Here is a 14,635-nt window from a genome sequence, read left to right on the forward strand (position 1 = left end):
GGCTAATGCAGCACAGCTTTTATTGTGTGAAATAGAAAGATACAAAATACAAGTCAAGCAATTTGTTCTAGCCAGCAGATAAAGACCTTGGTACTAGACCATGCGAGCGATCAGGCCATGCTACGTTAGCCAATCATATGGGACAGCACGAGCTGTTCACGCGCTATTCATGCTCCAAGGATGCTTCTAGCTATGAGATCACCCTGTAACAATAAGAACTTTGCTCATGCTCTCATGTACAAGCAATCATTTTCCCACATGTCCTCTTTTCTTGTTTATATTATTTAGAGGAAAAGAGGGACCATTAGTCCAAACCGTACACTTCATTGCCTAAGCGTCTACACTTTGCAACATAAATTCCTCTTGTAACCCCTGTGGTGGGCCGTGGTCGGTACCACCATGCAGTGCATTGGGAAATCAAAGAGGGTATGCATTGAATGCAACAACACACCATAATGAAGCCAGCAATACATGCAATTACAATCAATAATATTTTTCTTAACCATAATCCATTAGGTAACCAAGAAAATAACCACTCCCATGGATCAAAACCTTCAGGTGGATTCAAAGGATTATGGGCTATCATTTGTTCCATATGATCAATAGTAGCAGAGATATTGGTCGATTGATCAGTTATATACATGCAGCAATGAGAATAAATTAAGGCACAAATTCCACCTTTAGAAGCAAGGATCACATCTAAAGCATAATGATGTTGAAGAACTACATTTCTTATTTCTGATATTTCTTTGTTAATCATTTTTAAAGCCAAAATGGTGGAATTAAACAAATTTTCTGTCCAGTTTGCCAATTTATGCAAATCACGGTAATTCATGGCTGCACCTAAAGAAGGCAGAAGGGACCTAGAAATGGCTGTCCCTGTATATTGAGAAATAGGTGATTGTACTTCCCTTCTGTTACGCAAACGAACCTCTGGGAGCTTATCTATTTTATATATCAGGGGTATCAGTATTCCTAGAGTGTAGGTTCCAGAAAAGGCAAAGGGGATTACTTTGTAGGCACGTGTGCCACAAAATAACCATAAATCAGATTGAAGCAAACATGTAGTTCTGCTGCTCTTTCTCATCCAGTCGAACCAAACATAAAAGTCTCTACACGCAGCTTGTTGTTCATAGGTCATATAAGTTGTGACATTATTAACTGAAACTTTCGGCCTAGTGGTAATAAAAAAAAAATAAGAAACAAAAAAATCCATCAAAATACTCATAGGTCCAATTACAATATGGATAATGACCTAAAAAATTGTTTGCTATTATGATTAAAATGAAAACAATAAGACACTATTTCTGCAAGCAATAAAAACACAGAGAATAAACTTATATGATTGTCCTTCATATTATTGCTAAGCTTATATGAAGCATTTACTGGAATGCTAGAATACCACCACCAAAAAAAACTCAAAGCTTCTCAAAACCTTTTAAAATCATTTTTCTCAGCAGCTAAAAAGGCACTAGCCAAGAATATTTTTTTTTTTCTTCAAGCATATTCCACTTGCTGTAACTAAAAAGATTGCAACAAGGTCGAGAACAGAGCCCATTGTCTTCGTGGGCCTTGCTAAAGAACCATATTGCAACTTGCTTTCTGTCCGGGAACCATGCCAAAGCAGAAGAATGAAACAACTGGAACACACTAAAATCCCTTCACCCCCTCCCTTGCCAAGAGTCCACAATAGTTTCAAGACAGCCCTCTGTACATGCTCAGGGGAACACATCATAAGGCAGGACTCCTGAGGGAGGAGAAAAAAGGAAGAGATCTGGGGGGTAAAATCCAAGCGATGCCAATAAGGATGAGAATGGTAAATTATTCCAATGGCCACTTCCGAGCAACCTGTGTGATATTTCGTGGCTCAATTATTGGCATGTAAAAACCACAATCCAGAAGAAGTCACACAACCATTTCTGCAGATACAGGAGCCCATTTGCTGTAAATAAGTCTGATGTATTGCTCCTTGTACTGCTGAGTCAAAAGTCCAAGCCCAATGAAGCGTGATGACACAGATGGGATGGTTGCTATTAGGAGGCAGCAAAACTGTAGTGATGTTTGGTGGTTGAAGTGGCTTCCCAGGGAAAAGGGGGGCCAATGCAGTAGGGATGAAGATGGCCTTTCAGCGTGCCAGGAGACACTGGAACAGCTGTGGAAGAGCCTTTTCCATTGCAGAGGTGATTGTGATCTTGTCTGCTGGATCCTTATGTCCTTTAAGGGCAGAAAATAGTGGAGACAAAGTAGAGGTGGGCAGGTCCAAATAACTCTTTATCCAATTCAGCTGTCCAAGAATTTGTTGTAAATCCACCAGTTTAAAATCAGGAAACTGTAGTTGAGGCGTGACTGGAATGGCTGCAGATGCTGTCAGCTTGTGTCCCAGGCACGTAATAGGTAAGGTCCGCTGGATTTTCTCCTTAGCCACTGTCAATCCAACAGGTTGTAGCCTTTGCAGGATTTTGGGACACGGCGGAGGACAGGGCCGTGGCTAGCAGGCTGTGGCTAGCAGTGCCCACTGACTGGCAGGCTTTAAGCATATCAGCAATGGCTATATTTGATGTTGCCATTAGAAGGCGCAGCGGTTGCTTAAAGTCCTCATTTCCATTAGCAAACGCAAGCTGGCGTACAATCAGTTCTTGTGCTGCCAGGTCCTGAACTTGCCGCTTGAAGGTATTGTACAAGCGATCAACAAATTGTCCATAGGGCTTTGCAGGATCCTGTCTGATGCTTCCCCATCGGCCATCTCGCTCATTCCTGTCATCAGGGACAGAGGCCAGAGCCTCTCGGGCGGAGGCTGTGGTGGCTGCCCAATACATAGGATCAAGGGCCAACTGTTGGGCAATAGGAAGAAAATTGCCTCCTCCCGTCAGCCCATCGAGAACATCGGTTTGGATCAGCATGACGGGGGCTGGGGGTGCAGGAGCAATCACAGGGAAGAGATTTGGAGTATCAGAGTCAAAAGGCAACAACGGAGCGGCGGCACGGAGAGATTCTTGGAGAGGAGTAGTAGAAGCGGTGCCAGATGCCTTGGGCGGAGGAGGTGGTGTGAGACTGATTTTTCTTTGATTGCAAGAGTTGCAAAAAGAGCAGGGAGCACTTACCGGAGGGATCCGTAGGAGGATGAGGAAGAGGCGCCTTTTGCCCTGTCCGGGCGGAGATAAGTGCTGATAAGACCGTAACGTAGTCCAGAATCACATTCACACGGGAGCTCTCACCGGGGATCCACTACGTGGATGAACGACGCGTCTGCAGCCCTTGCGGGGCGAGGTGAGAGCTGAACGTTGTACACACGGGAGCACTCACCAGGGATCCACTACGTGGATGAACAACGTGTTGGTGAGTGCTGAATAATGAAAAACAGGCAGTCACACGGGAGCACTCACCAGGGATCCACTACGTGGATGAACGACGTGTAGGTGAGTGCTGAATAATGAAAAACAACGTGAAGTCCGAAGGCCTCACACGGGGCACCAATTGTCGAGTTGCAGCTCTGCATCCAAAGAAAAATCAGTCTCACACCAAGATAGGTTCCGAATTATGGCTGCTCCTAGGGCTAATGCAGCACAGCTTTTATTGTGTGAAATAGAAAGATACAAAATACAAGTCAAGCAATTTGTTCTAGCCAGCAGATAAAGACCTTGGTACTAGACCATGCGAGCGATCAGGCCATGCTACGTTAGCCAATCATATGGGACAGCACGAGCTGTTCACGCGCTATTCATGCTCCAAGGATGCTTCTAGCTATGAGATCACCCTGTAACAATAAGAACTTTGCTCATGCTCTCATGTACAAGCAATCATTTTCCCACACAGATCTCCTTAAACAGGCTGAGGACTGCTGAGAAGATGTCATTTATTCTTAGAAAGCTGGTTGGCATTGAGAGGCATATATTCTGAGAGTGCCATGGATGCTTCAAATAGGAATGTGTTCCCAAAACGGAATGGATCATGTCTGAATTGGTAATACCACCTTGCCACCTATTTCAAGACAAGCTTGTTCATCAGCTTGTCAGCTATGCAGGTAGCAGAGCTTACATCCTGCGTGCTAGCAGGGAGAACCAAAGTGAACACAACTGACTTGTTTTCTGCAAACCAGTAATTATTTGTCATGACATGTGAATGCAACCAGTGCCTCTTGAGGCTTAATGCCATCAGAAATGGTATAAGATGCCCATCCCTCTCCCTCCTCCCCCCTGGCCTGGTTTATAACGAGCTAAACTCCCAATCCTCTGACACAGGCTAAATATTTTACTCAAAAGTGCAGTAGGAGCACCCTATCTCCTCAGCTGATCAGAGGTCATTGTGCTCGGCCAAACCCTTTTTGAAGACAGGGACACATTTGGAAATCTACAGCTATCACAAGCACCGCAACATGCCCATTTGACAGAAGAAAAATTGGTGAGGTGCATAACTCCGCCCCTAAATCAGGCAAAACAGATAAAACATAATTTCAAAAAATCAACCAGGAGTCTTGTGTGGATGGAGGGGTGCCTGAGCACTGTGGTGCCCGTGCTTTTCTAGGAAACACATGGAGAAGTTTCCTAGGATCAAGCAGCAGTTATCTGTTCTGTTGAAATCCAAGGTCTTTCAGATATCCCAAGGTTTTGCACTGGTGGGTGAAACTAGATACTACTGAAAATATGTGTAATGTTTAAATAACGGCACCACAACATAGTGAGGACATGTCCTTTCTTGTTGCCTTATCTCTCTGATTTTGTTCTGACTGTCCTTTTTAAGAGATCTTATTCTGGCCTTGCCTTTTCATCTACTTTTTTTTTTTTTTTGCTATGATAACTCTGTGGCATTCTGCTCCTCTGAGCAGATTCATTAACAATTCAGTCCTGCTCCTTTGGCGTTGCTTTTTACAAGTTACTTCATTTTCCTTTAGGCAAAAGAGATGGCAATGATTCAGTGTTCGGAGGCCACCATGAGCAAGGCGCCTCGGCAGCGTGGTCGTTGGTCGCAACCCACAGGCAGCCTAGAGATGACGGTTAAATCCATGCTTGACTTGCGGCAGCTGGAGTCTTTCTCCGTCTCCCGCTCTGCCAGCCGAGATTCTCTTTCCCAGGTCAGCAATGGGGATGACCAAGAAGAGCGTCCAGATCTCCCTCTGTGTGTCAACAATGTAAGAGCTTCCCTTCTTAATGCAAGAGATGAGAAACTGCCACATGGGAGGGATGGCGTTCTGCAACGAAGCCTCTGACCTTTTTGAATTCTGACCAGGGGATACTATAATACGATAATATTACGTGGGTAGTAAAGCAGTGCATTGTGGGCTAGCGCATTGGATCCTGCTCTGGGCTTTAGATGGAGCAGCCATCATGACCAATCAGCTGCCAGACCAATGTTTGCTGGGAATTGTAAGGAATATAAAAACCATGAATAAAAGATATTCTGCTTCTTTGCTCCTTAGAACAGAATCAGTAGCCTGACTGGCTGGCAGGCAGGTGGATATGGCTAATGAGTTGGCTCATGCCTTTCTGAAGTGGCATTGTTAACTGCAGTTTTTCTGCATGTTGCTTTACCAAAGCTAAACTAGCTTTGTTTCTGCATTGATATTCTAGGCTGGAGGCTCTGCAGCTTCTCAGGAAAACCAGCCTTGTGTTCGACCCCAAGTTATTCGCCTTGTGTCCTGTGAAGGGGGGATTTTCCCCCAGGAACTGGAACCTTCGGAGAGCGAGGAATGTGTCATCTACCCAGAACAAGATGAGATTCACCCTGCAGATGTTAGCAGGTAAAAAAAAATAAATTCCTTTTTTGCGCCTTGCTTTTAGCGAATTGAGGTTGTATGCCCGCCCCCCCTTCCCCAAAGGAAAAATAATAATAATGATTTGATGATCTGGGTGAGGCACCATGTTGTCCACCACATTCCAAAGTTACTGGTGGGTTTTATAAATGTTGGCCTGACTGTAGCATGCAGGCCGCAATGAGATGAGGCCCGTTAACATAATCTTTGCTTGTGAGCAAGTCGTACATATGAACTACTGCTGCCAGATTTCTCCTTGGATGACTGTCTTGTGAGTTTCTTGTCCTCTCCTGCTCTCCGTCCTCTTCTTTCACGCTTGCCTGGTTTTGAATTTAGTAAGAGAATGCCCGAGCTTGTTCTTGAAACAACTAAAACAGTGGTTGTTTGGAGATGCCACTAACATGACTTGGAGGAGTCATGCGGTATAATAAAAATATTGGAAGAAACCGGAGAGACTTCGGCCTGCTTCCAGCGATCTCTCCCTTAATTATAACATTTAACTCTCCCTTCCCTCTGTAGCTGTTTCATTTCCTCGGCTTCCAGTGTTACGATTGTGGGCTGTGGATGTGCCTCCACAAGCTGTTACACTCTGAAGGGTGCTTTTTTATATATATAAAAAGGCTGACTATTAGTGCTCTTCCCACCTCACCTCACCCCCCCCACCCCGCCACTTCTGCTTTATGTTTCTAATGTTACAGTTCTAAGATTTAAACAGAGCAGATTGTGGACTCCTGGAGCTGTCAGGCAGTGGGGGGAGGTCATTCTGGGCAGTGTTTGGAAGCCTGATGGACACGGCACGCACAGAACTTGCAAGCTGTGGTACAGTTAGTGTAAATAATATTCTCAGCATTAGTGACCTTCATGCTTGAGTTCAATCGCAATGACTAGGAGGATTTAAACATAAAAGAACTCCCAAGTATTCCATAAACAGAAAGCCTTTTCTTTCAGCCACGGAGCTAAGAGAAGCTGCGTTAAGCTAAACATACACTGCTGGAGTTAGGACCGAGAGCTGTTGTCATGGTGATGTGTGGAGTCTCTTAAAATGCCATATGCAAACTTGTTTTTCCTCTCATTGGCTCGGTTATCCGTAAGGATTTTCACATATGGTATAGACACAGATGGTAGCTTAGGCCTCAATTTTTCTGTGGATGTGGCTCTTGAGTGTCTTTTAGTTGATGAGGAAAATACGAGAGAGAGAGAGAGAGAAGGAGAGAGAGAGTATAATGGAAATGGAAGGGGAAAGTCCAAATGTCACTGTACAAGCTCTATGAAGTGCAAAATAATTGTGCATAAATGGTGAAAAGGTTAGGCTTTACAAAACTTATTTTTTGCAATGGTGGGAAGTTAGTAGCACAGGTAAGGCCTTTAAGAGTGTAATAGTTTAAAAGTTGTCAATGCTGGTTCTCACACTTGATTCTTGCCCCCTCTCTCAGCGAGTTCCAGGTAAAAGCACTTCCCCATGGGAAACTAGGTAGAGGCTACCACAGCAACGGGTGCCCAGATAAACACAGCCCTGACAGTGCCTGCTCCGTGGATTACAGCAGCAGCCGCCTCTCGAGCCCTAATGAAGGTGAGATATTTTTAACTATTTGGACTTGTGCCCCACCCCCATTCTGAAAACTTCAGCAAGATGCTACCTACAGATAGCAGGGACAAGAAGGGGTCAAAATGAAATATATAAAACAAAAACAAGTACCACACCAAGCCAGCTTAAGCTTGGCCACCAGAAAGCATTCCAGATGAAAAGGTTTTGCATGCTTCTGATACGTGTTTGAAATACTGGCAGACATTTGACTTTCTCTGATATTCTCATTGCACCTTTGTGGGTGATTGAATATCTTTCTTCTGTGGTACCTCCAGGTTAGCCCTACTGGGAGAACTGATATACAGAGGCTCTCCTGGACCAGAGCTACATCTTGCAGCTGGTGCATGGCCACTGCTGCAAACAACCATCTCCTAAGTTTCTTTCCCCACCGCAAAAATATGTATATGCGAAATCCCAAACCAGGATTTGCCCCTTTCTCTCAGGAACCCCACCCACCCCCCAAAAAATTTAGAGCTAAACAACACCATTCACACAAAAAGCTCTCAACCACATTCCCAAATGGGCAAAGGGAGATTTCCTTCCCCAATGCCAAACAGCAAGTGCAGTGGGCAGAGCCACAGAAAAAGACACCAAATGGAAGCAGCTGCTGGAATGGAAGAATTGGGAGCATGCTTAGAGTGCACTCTTGACTCTTCCTTTCAAATTTGGCATTGCAGCTTTACCTGTCCAACATCTGGTGTCATTTGATGGACACAGGTGGGTGTGGTTCGGGCTAAACTGAATAGGGAGACCCGGTGGGCCAGTTTAGGCTTGAGGTTCTCGTATGGATTAACGACTGGGGAGGGTTGTGGGAGAGGAGACTGACTTGTTCAAGCATCTAACAACTTATTTTAAGTACCCAAGCGAAGGGTGGCATGCAGAATTCAGGGTTAAATAAACAGTGGGGTGTTAGAAATAAGTAAATCCCCCTCTCTGTATTAAACAAGAATTTCTCAGGAATCAGGAAAGGCCACCTTTTCCCTGTTCTACTTTCCTGAACTCCCACCATTCCTACATAGGAATAAAATGCTCCAAGTTCAGGGCCAACCACAAACCCTCTCCCTGCAATCTACATGGTTGTGCAAGTTATGTTTGTGTCATGTTCTCCACTTTAGATTCAGAGAGTACAGAACCTCTTAGTGTGGATGGTACGTCTGATCTGGATGAACAGGTGGGAGAAGAGGATGAGGAGGATGTCAGCACTGGTGTGTTGGAAGGAGATGTCCCCAGGACTCCAGATCAGGAGAAGTTCCTCAAGCAGCATTTTGAGACCCTCGCCAGTAACGGTGAAAAGGGTACATTTTCAAAACCAGTGGCAACTCTTGACCTTTTTGTGATTCTCCCAAATGTATTCCTACTAAATCTACTTTAGACTATCAGTGTCCCCACCTGTTGTGACTCTCCTGTGACAACTGTGGAAGCAAATGTCATTGGTAGAATAGAGAAAATAATACCTGTAGACCTCCTGCAAGTTTGGTGGCACAATGAATGGAGCCTTGTCAAAATGGCAGCTTCCTCTTTTTTGCTGACCTATGGGCAAAGTAATACAGTACTGACTTGACTCATCTGTTTGTGCTGGGAATTGAGTAGAAATGCAGTGGCCCCTAGTGGTAGACTTTGCAATGTTAAACGTTGTGATGAAGCGTAGAATTGTAAGAACAAGAGTATCTGGCACCTTAAAGACTAACCAGTTGATTGTGGCATAAGCTTTGATGGACTAGAGTCCATTGCAATTCATTCATTCATAAAATATGTATATGCTACTATGTCAGAAAAACATGTATCAAAGCAGTCTACAGCAACAAAACTGTACAATGAAAACCTCCTAATTTGTGTACATTTCCCGCTTTTTAATTTGTAGGTGGATCATGTAGGACCCTGGAGAGAACGGAAAACAGTATTTCTTCTCGCTTTCTGTCCCAGTCTCCTGCTCTCAGGTACAGTCACAGTTTTCCTTACTGCTGGATAGTCCGGCCTTGCTTTGGCTCAGGCATGACAGCCTCATCTCTTTAACTTTCTGCTCCTGGTGCACCTTAGCAAAAAAGGCTTGCTCTTCTGAAGAGCCAGGTCTTTTTCTATAAAAAGACTGCGTCTGTTTTGGGAGGGTGATTTGGAAAGGCCCAAGTACCCCAGTGTTCAATCATGGTGGCCGTCTTTGCTTCTCTTTCTTCAGTCTTCCTGTAAACGTCACAGCTGTGTCGATGAATCCATTTTAGCTGATATAAGAACTAAATTTTGCCATGTGGTTTACTCTTCACCATTTATGCGCTATAAAATGATTTTGCATTTCATTCAGCTTGGACAGTGAAAAAATCTTATTCAGTCTTGCTTTACCAATGAGCTTTAATCTGGTTTTCTTCCATTAGTAAACTCCTTGTTTTGCTGACTAAACTCCAGACACTGCATTAGTTTTTTTTACAAAATTATTATTTCAGGAAGCCTGTTAAATCTGATGGGGGTTGGAAATTGTGATCTTGTGTATTAGAAAAGGGCGTCTATGAATGTTAGGGTTTACTGAGCACATGGTTCTGGTTTTTTGCTAAAGCAGCAAACAGAAGAGCAGTCTACCCTGATTGCCTACAACTGTATGCTGAGGCCTTTAGGTTAGTGCTAACACCCTGCTTTTCAGGTAGGAGAGGAGACGGAAAAGCAGGCACAGATATCCCATGAGTACAGGTCTCTTTCTCTAGAGCGTTTAAGTGGACTAAAGTGAGGGCCTGAATCCAGTAGCATGCTGAGCTGAGAAACCTTAACCCTGATTATAACTATGGCTTATCTTCCCTTGCTGAAACCTCTCCGTTTCCCCCCTTTCACTTAACCCTCCTATATAGTAGTCTTGTCTATGATTAGTCTATGTTCACCGTACATCCAAGGGGAAAATGTGTTTGTATGAGGATTTTGGCAGTAAGAGCTTGTCTTGTTGCCATGCAGAATCATAGAAATGTAGGGTTGGAAGGGACCCCTAGGGTCATCTAGTCCAACCCCCTTAAATGCAGGAACCACAGCCCCAAATTAGCTACATAGCACTGTTTTATTTTTATTTCAAATGGTGATGGTATTGTGATTTTATATATCCTGCCCTGTCTTTGTCTCTATAGGCAACTGTCACTTTCTTCATCAAATCTGGTATTGGATCGGAAGCCCGCTGAGTTGCCTGACTTTCAGAAGCAAGTTTCTGTTGAACTGCTGAAAAATGGGCTTGACCACCAGAACATGGCCCTGGAGAATGGCATCTTCCAAAACGATGTTAATTCATTTAGATCACTCTATATGCAGAGAAAGAGGAAACCTGCGTTAGAGATCAACAGGGGTCCTGGAAGACCACCTGGGCCTTTCCCCGATAGTGATGGGGCAGTGGTGATGAGGAAATCCCAGTCAGTTCATGACCTTGTTCATAATGGTAAGGAAGTGGCTGGGTATTGTGGAAATCGTTAAAAGCAAAAGGCCTCCAAAATAGAAATCTGCCCAGCATTGGAGATGAGAGCCAATTATCTACCAGCTTTGGAGCCGGGCGGGGGAGATAGTCCCTGTCAACACCACAGGTACCTCCTCTATGCCTTGCGGGTGACCTGAGCTGGAGAAACGCAGAAAGAATTGTTGTCACTGGTGACGGCAAGAGGAGGACTTAACCTGCTTCCTCTGGAAAGCACAAATTGTTTAAAGGTGTTAGAGATACTAGGAGCAGTTCACCTGGAAATTCCTTTACGGGAACTCAAGCGAAAGTCATGGAATCACCGTTTATTTTAGTGCAGCTTGTGCAGATAACACTCCTAGTGAAACTCTCCCACTTACAGCCTTAGTGTGGTTTTGCATGTATAACTGGGGCTGCTTTTACTTTGTGTGATGCTCTGCATCAATCAAAGAAGCATTCCACACCTACTTTTATTAATACTCCTATGATTCCCAAGCCTTCGTTCATAGCCCTCTGACTGCTTTTTGCTGTAAAACAAACACATTTTTTTGCAAATACGAGGTGGCGTTTGCAGTAATCCCCATCACACAGAGCAAAGGTTAAAACAGTATATGCAGTGCTATCTCTGGTCACATATTGAGTCAGAAATTGAGACAACAGGGTGTCTGGAACATGGGGCAGTTGCTCAACATGATTCCCTGAACATAGTTGTTTTGTCTAGTGCTTCATCCAGGAGCTGAAATGAAATAGTAATGACATTAAAAAGCTGGAGCTATTTTTATTGTCTCCAGACCAGTTTTGTGCACTTATTTCTTCCATTTCCACAGATAAGGTTCCAGGAGGGATGCCTTCTGCTAGGCAACGTCCTCAGACCCTAATGGTAGGTGAGAAAGATCCAAGGTCCAATAGCTGTCGGGTTCTGTCTGCAACTCTATTGAAGACAGATGGCTCCAGCTCTCTGCAAGCCAAAGACAGCAAAGCTGCAAAACCAAAGTCCTACATGAGCCCCACCACTAGCTTCATGGCCAAGATGTCCCGCAGTGTATCAGTGGGAGAGAATCTATGCCTTGGCGACTCTGCAGAACACCTGGCTGAGGTGAAGGTCAGCCCTCAAGTACCAGAGAAGACACAGTTGAATCCTTTAGGGGACACTGAGAAGAACAAGCCGCTTGTGAAGGAGAATGGCCTCGTGAAACCTCCTCTTCAGCAAGCTACAAGTTCTTCATCACCCAAATCCTTTCACAGCAAGCTAGCTTCCAACCGAGCCCATTTGATCCTTGACATCCCCAAATCTCTGCCTGACAGACCGACTTTGGCTTCTTTCTCACCGACTGCCAAATCAAAACCACTGCTGGAATCTCCCCAGTCACCTGCTGGCACTGGTATAAAGAAGCACTCATTTCCTGAAGGATGGGCCTCCAAGCTGGAAAACCAAGCAGCTGTGCCACTAGGCCTTGGTAAAAGTAGCCCAGCAGGTCCCTTTACAGAGACTCTAAAAGAGAACCGTACGTTGTTGAGGACCCAAGTCCAAGTCCAGCTTGAACCGGGGGCTACTAACCCCAAACTGAAAGAGTTTTCAGATGGTCTGCACCCAAAATCTCCAGAATACAGACCACTGAGATGCAAAGAGATAATTGGCAGCACTGGTTGTGTGCCGGAGAATCAGCTTGAGCTTTGCTCACGTGAACCAAGCAGGCCAAGGTCTCCCACAACTGTGGCAGCCCTGGCAGAGGACTCAGGTGTGCACGGATACCCATCTCTAATCTTCTTCCCCCTTCTGTCTCCTGTCTTTGTGAATCGCTTCACACTTCCATCACATTTCTTTACGTCCAGCTTCTGGCCTGTCTCGTCCTGTCTGCACCTGTCTCGTTCCATAAGCCATCCTTTCAATGGTGAGACATTTCAATCTGGCATTCATTTTTTTTTTCTTTTCTGTCCTCAGTTTCTGCTTCCAGTTTGTCTTGTGTTCTGTGTTAGCTCTAGCAAATGTTGTGGCTCAAGCGACGATCCACTTGGTAGGCACAAGAGTGAATATATAGTTTTAAAGTAAAGCTGTACACTGGGTGAAGGAAAACCTTTGCCTGACTTTCAGTGGTAAGGTTATTTATCATTTGTTTCATAATCTTCCATTGATCACTGCCAACAGTGTCTTCCTGTGCTCACTTGTAAAAAGGGAAATCCTGGACTGACACTAATGAGAGAAGGAACTCATTTATTATATATAGAGAACATGGCTGGCAAACAAAGCTAGCCAATGTGTAGTTGCTTTGCTACCCTTAATATCCTATGTGAATATAATAGTTGAGTTAAAAATGGCAAGTTTTATTCAAGGTACCCTTGCTTATTTTAAATGTGCAGCCATTGCTGCTGAGGTGTGGGGAAAACCATGTCTGGAGCTTGTGGAAGTAAATTCCCACTGTTCTCAGGTTTTCCAAGCTGCTCCAGAGTGAAGTTTTGGAGTCCAGTTCTCTCTTGGAAAGATGTGCCTGCAGCATGTTTGGTTAGTTAGCTAACAGCAGCATAGGCCTTTTCTCAGTTGCATTTGATGGTTATATGCCATACAATGCATGGTCATGTACCACAAGCCACTCCGAATTTTTTTTGACTTGGTTTATATTGAAGATCGGGGACGTGGGTGGCGCTGTGGGTTAAACCACAGAGCCTAGGACTTGCTGATCAGAAGGTCGGCGGTTTGAATCCCCGTGACGGGGTGAGCTCCCGTTGCTCGGTCCCTGCTCCTGCCCACCTAGCAGTTCGAAAGCACGTCAAAGTGCAAGTAGATATAGGTACTGCTCCGGCGGGAAGGTAAACGGCGTTTCCGTACGCTGCTCTCGTTCGCCAGAAGCGGCTTAGTCATACTGGCCACATGACCCGGAAGCTGCACCCCGGCTCCCTCGGCCACTAAAGTGAAATGAGCGCCGCAACCCCAGAGTCATCCGTGACTGGACCTAATGGTCAGGGGTCCCTTTACCTTTACCTATATTGAAGATCACCTGAAATAGAATCACTTTAACAGGAAGAGGCAATTAAGGTTTTCCTAAGATGTAGCATGTTTCTTTACTGACACACCCCTGCAAATGGGTAAGGTGTGAAACATGAAGAGAGAGACGCTCACTAGAGTGTGTTAAAAAGAAGTTTGATTTTTGTTAATATTCTGCCATCTCTGAGCAATGAAGGCAGCTAACAACCAATAAATCTACAAGACATCATAAAAGGCAACATGCAATTAATAAAACATCACAACATCCCTAAAGAAGATAAATGTAAGCTCAGTGTAAAAAACAACCCCAAACCCCTTCCCATAAAGTATCATCAACATAAAGCAGCATTTAATAAGTCCACCTGAGTGACTGTTTTTCCTGTGTCAGGCTGTGCAGTTAATGCTGTGCAATTACATAAATTTTGTATTGTGGCTAATATAAAACGTGCTGCAACCAGATGAATAAAGCACAGGGCTCTGGGCAATAGGAGGGATGGATGGGAAACTGAGTTCTAATATTCTGTTCTGCTATTAACTTGCATGTAACTTTGGTACAAAGTTACCTAAACATTTGCTCTCAGTCTTTTCTCATCTGCTGGATGTGCACATACTTCTCACTGATAACAGTACGTTGAGATCTATGGAAGAAAATGCTGTGGGATTTGAAGTATGAGAACAATTCGTGTTCTGATTTAGCAAGAGTAATAGACAAGATAATGGAAGACAATGTATTCACACTGTAAATTAACAAGAAGATGAAGACCATGTGGATCTGAGGCGTTAGCTGGCACCATTAACCTTTAATGAACCAACCCCTCTCCTTGTGTGTTTCCCCCACCCCCCAATTCAGAAACCCACAGACCTTTTGTTTTAACTTGTTATTTACTAGGAGGATTTTTAAGTGGCTCTCAT

The 14,635-nt window shown here is 44.4% G+C and overlaps 1 protein-coding gene across 11 annotated transcripts in view; it reads left to right on the top strand.

Annotated features, from left to right (window-relative positions):
* Nucleotides 1-14,635, top strand: part of MAPKBP1 (mitogen-activated protein kinase binding protein 1) — a 129,044-nt gene that overhangs the window by 107,324 nt on the left and 7,085 nt on the right. For 2 of the 11 annotated variants that reach the window (XM_083505837.1, XM_083505840.1), the window contains 7 exons: nucleotides 4,889-5,125; nucleotides 5,565-5,734; nucleotides 7,180-7,316; nucleotides 8,447-8,626; nucleotides 9,193-9,268; nucleotides 10,430-10,731; nucleotides 11,571-12,635. In XM_083505837.1, the coding sequence (XP_083361963.1) occupies nucleotides 4,889-5,125; nucleotides 5,565-5,734; nucleotides 7,180-7,316; nucleotides 8,447-8,626; nucleotides 9,193-9,268; nucleotides 10,430-10,731; nucleotides 11,571-12,635 (2,167 nt within the window). The remainder of the gene's footprint in view (nucleotides 1-4,888; nucleotides 5,126-5,564; nucleotides 5,735-7,179; nucleotides 7,317-8,446; nucleotides 8,627-9,192; nucleotides 9,269-10,429; nucleotides 10,732-11,570; nucleotides 12,636-14,635) is intronic. The other 9 variants (XM_083505841.1, XM_083505842.1, XM_083505845.1 and 6 more) reach the window with 5 other exon arrangements.

Source organism: Podarcis liolepis (genome assembly GCF_965112155.1).
Source record: "Podarcis liolepis genome assembly, chromosome: 1".
NCBI lineage: Eukaryota > Metazoa > Chordata > Lepidosauria > Squamata > Lacertidae > Podarcis > Podarcis liolepis.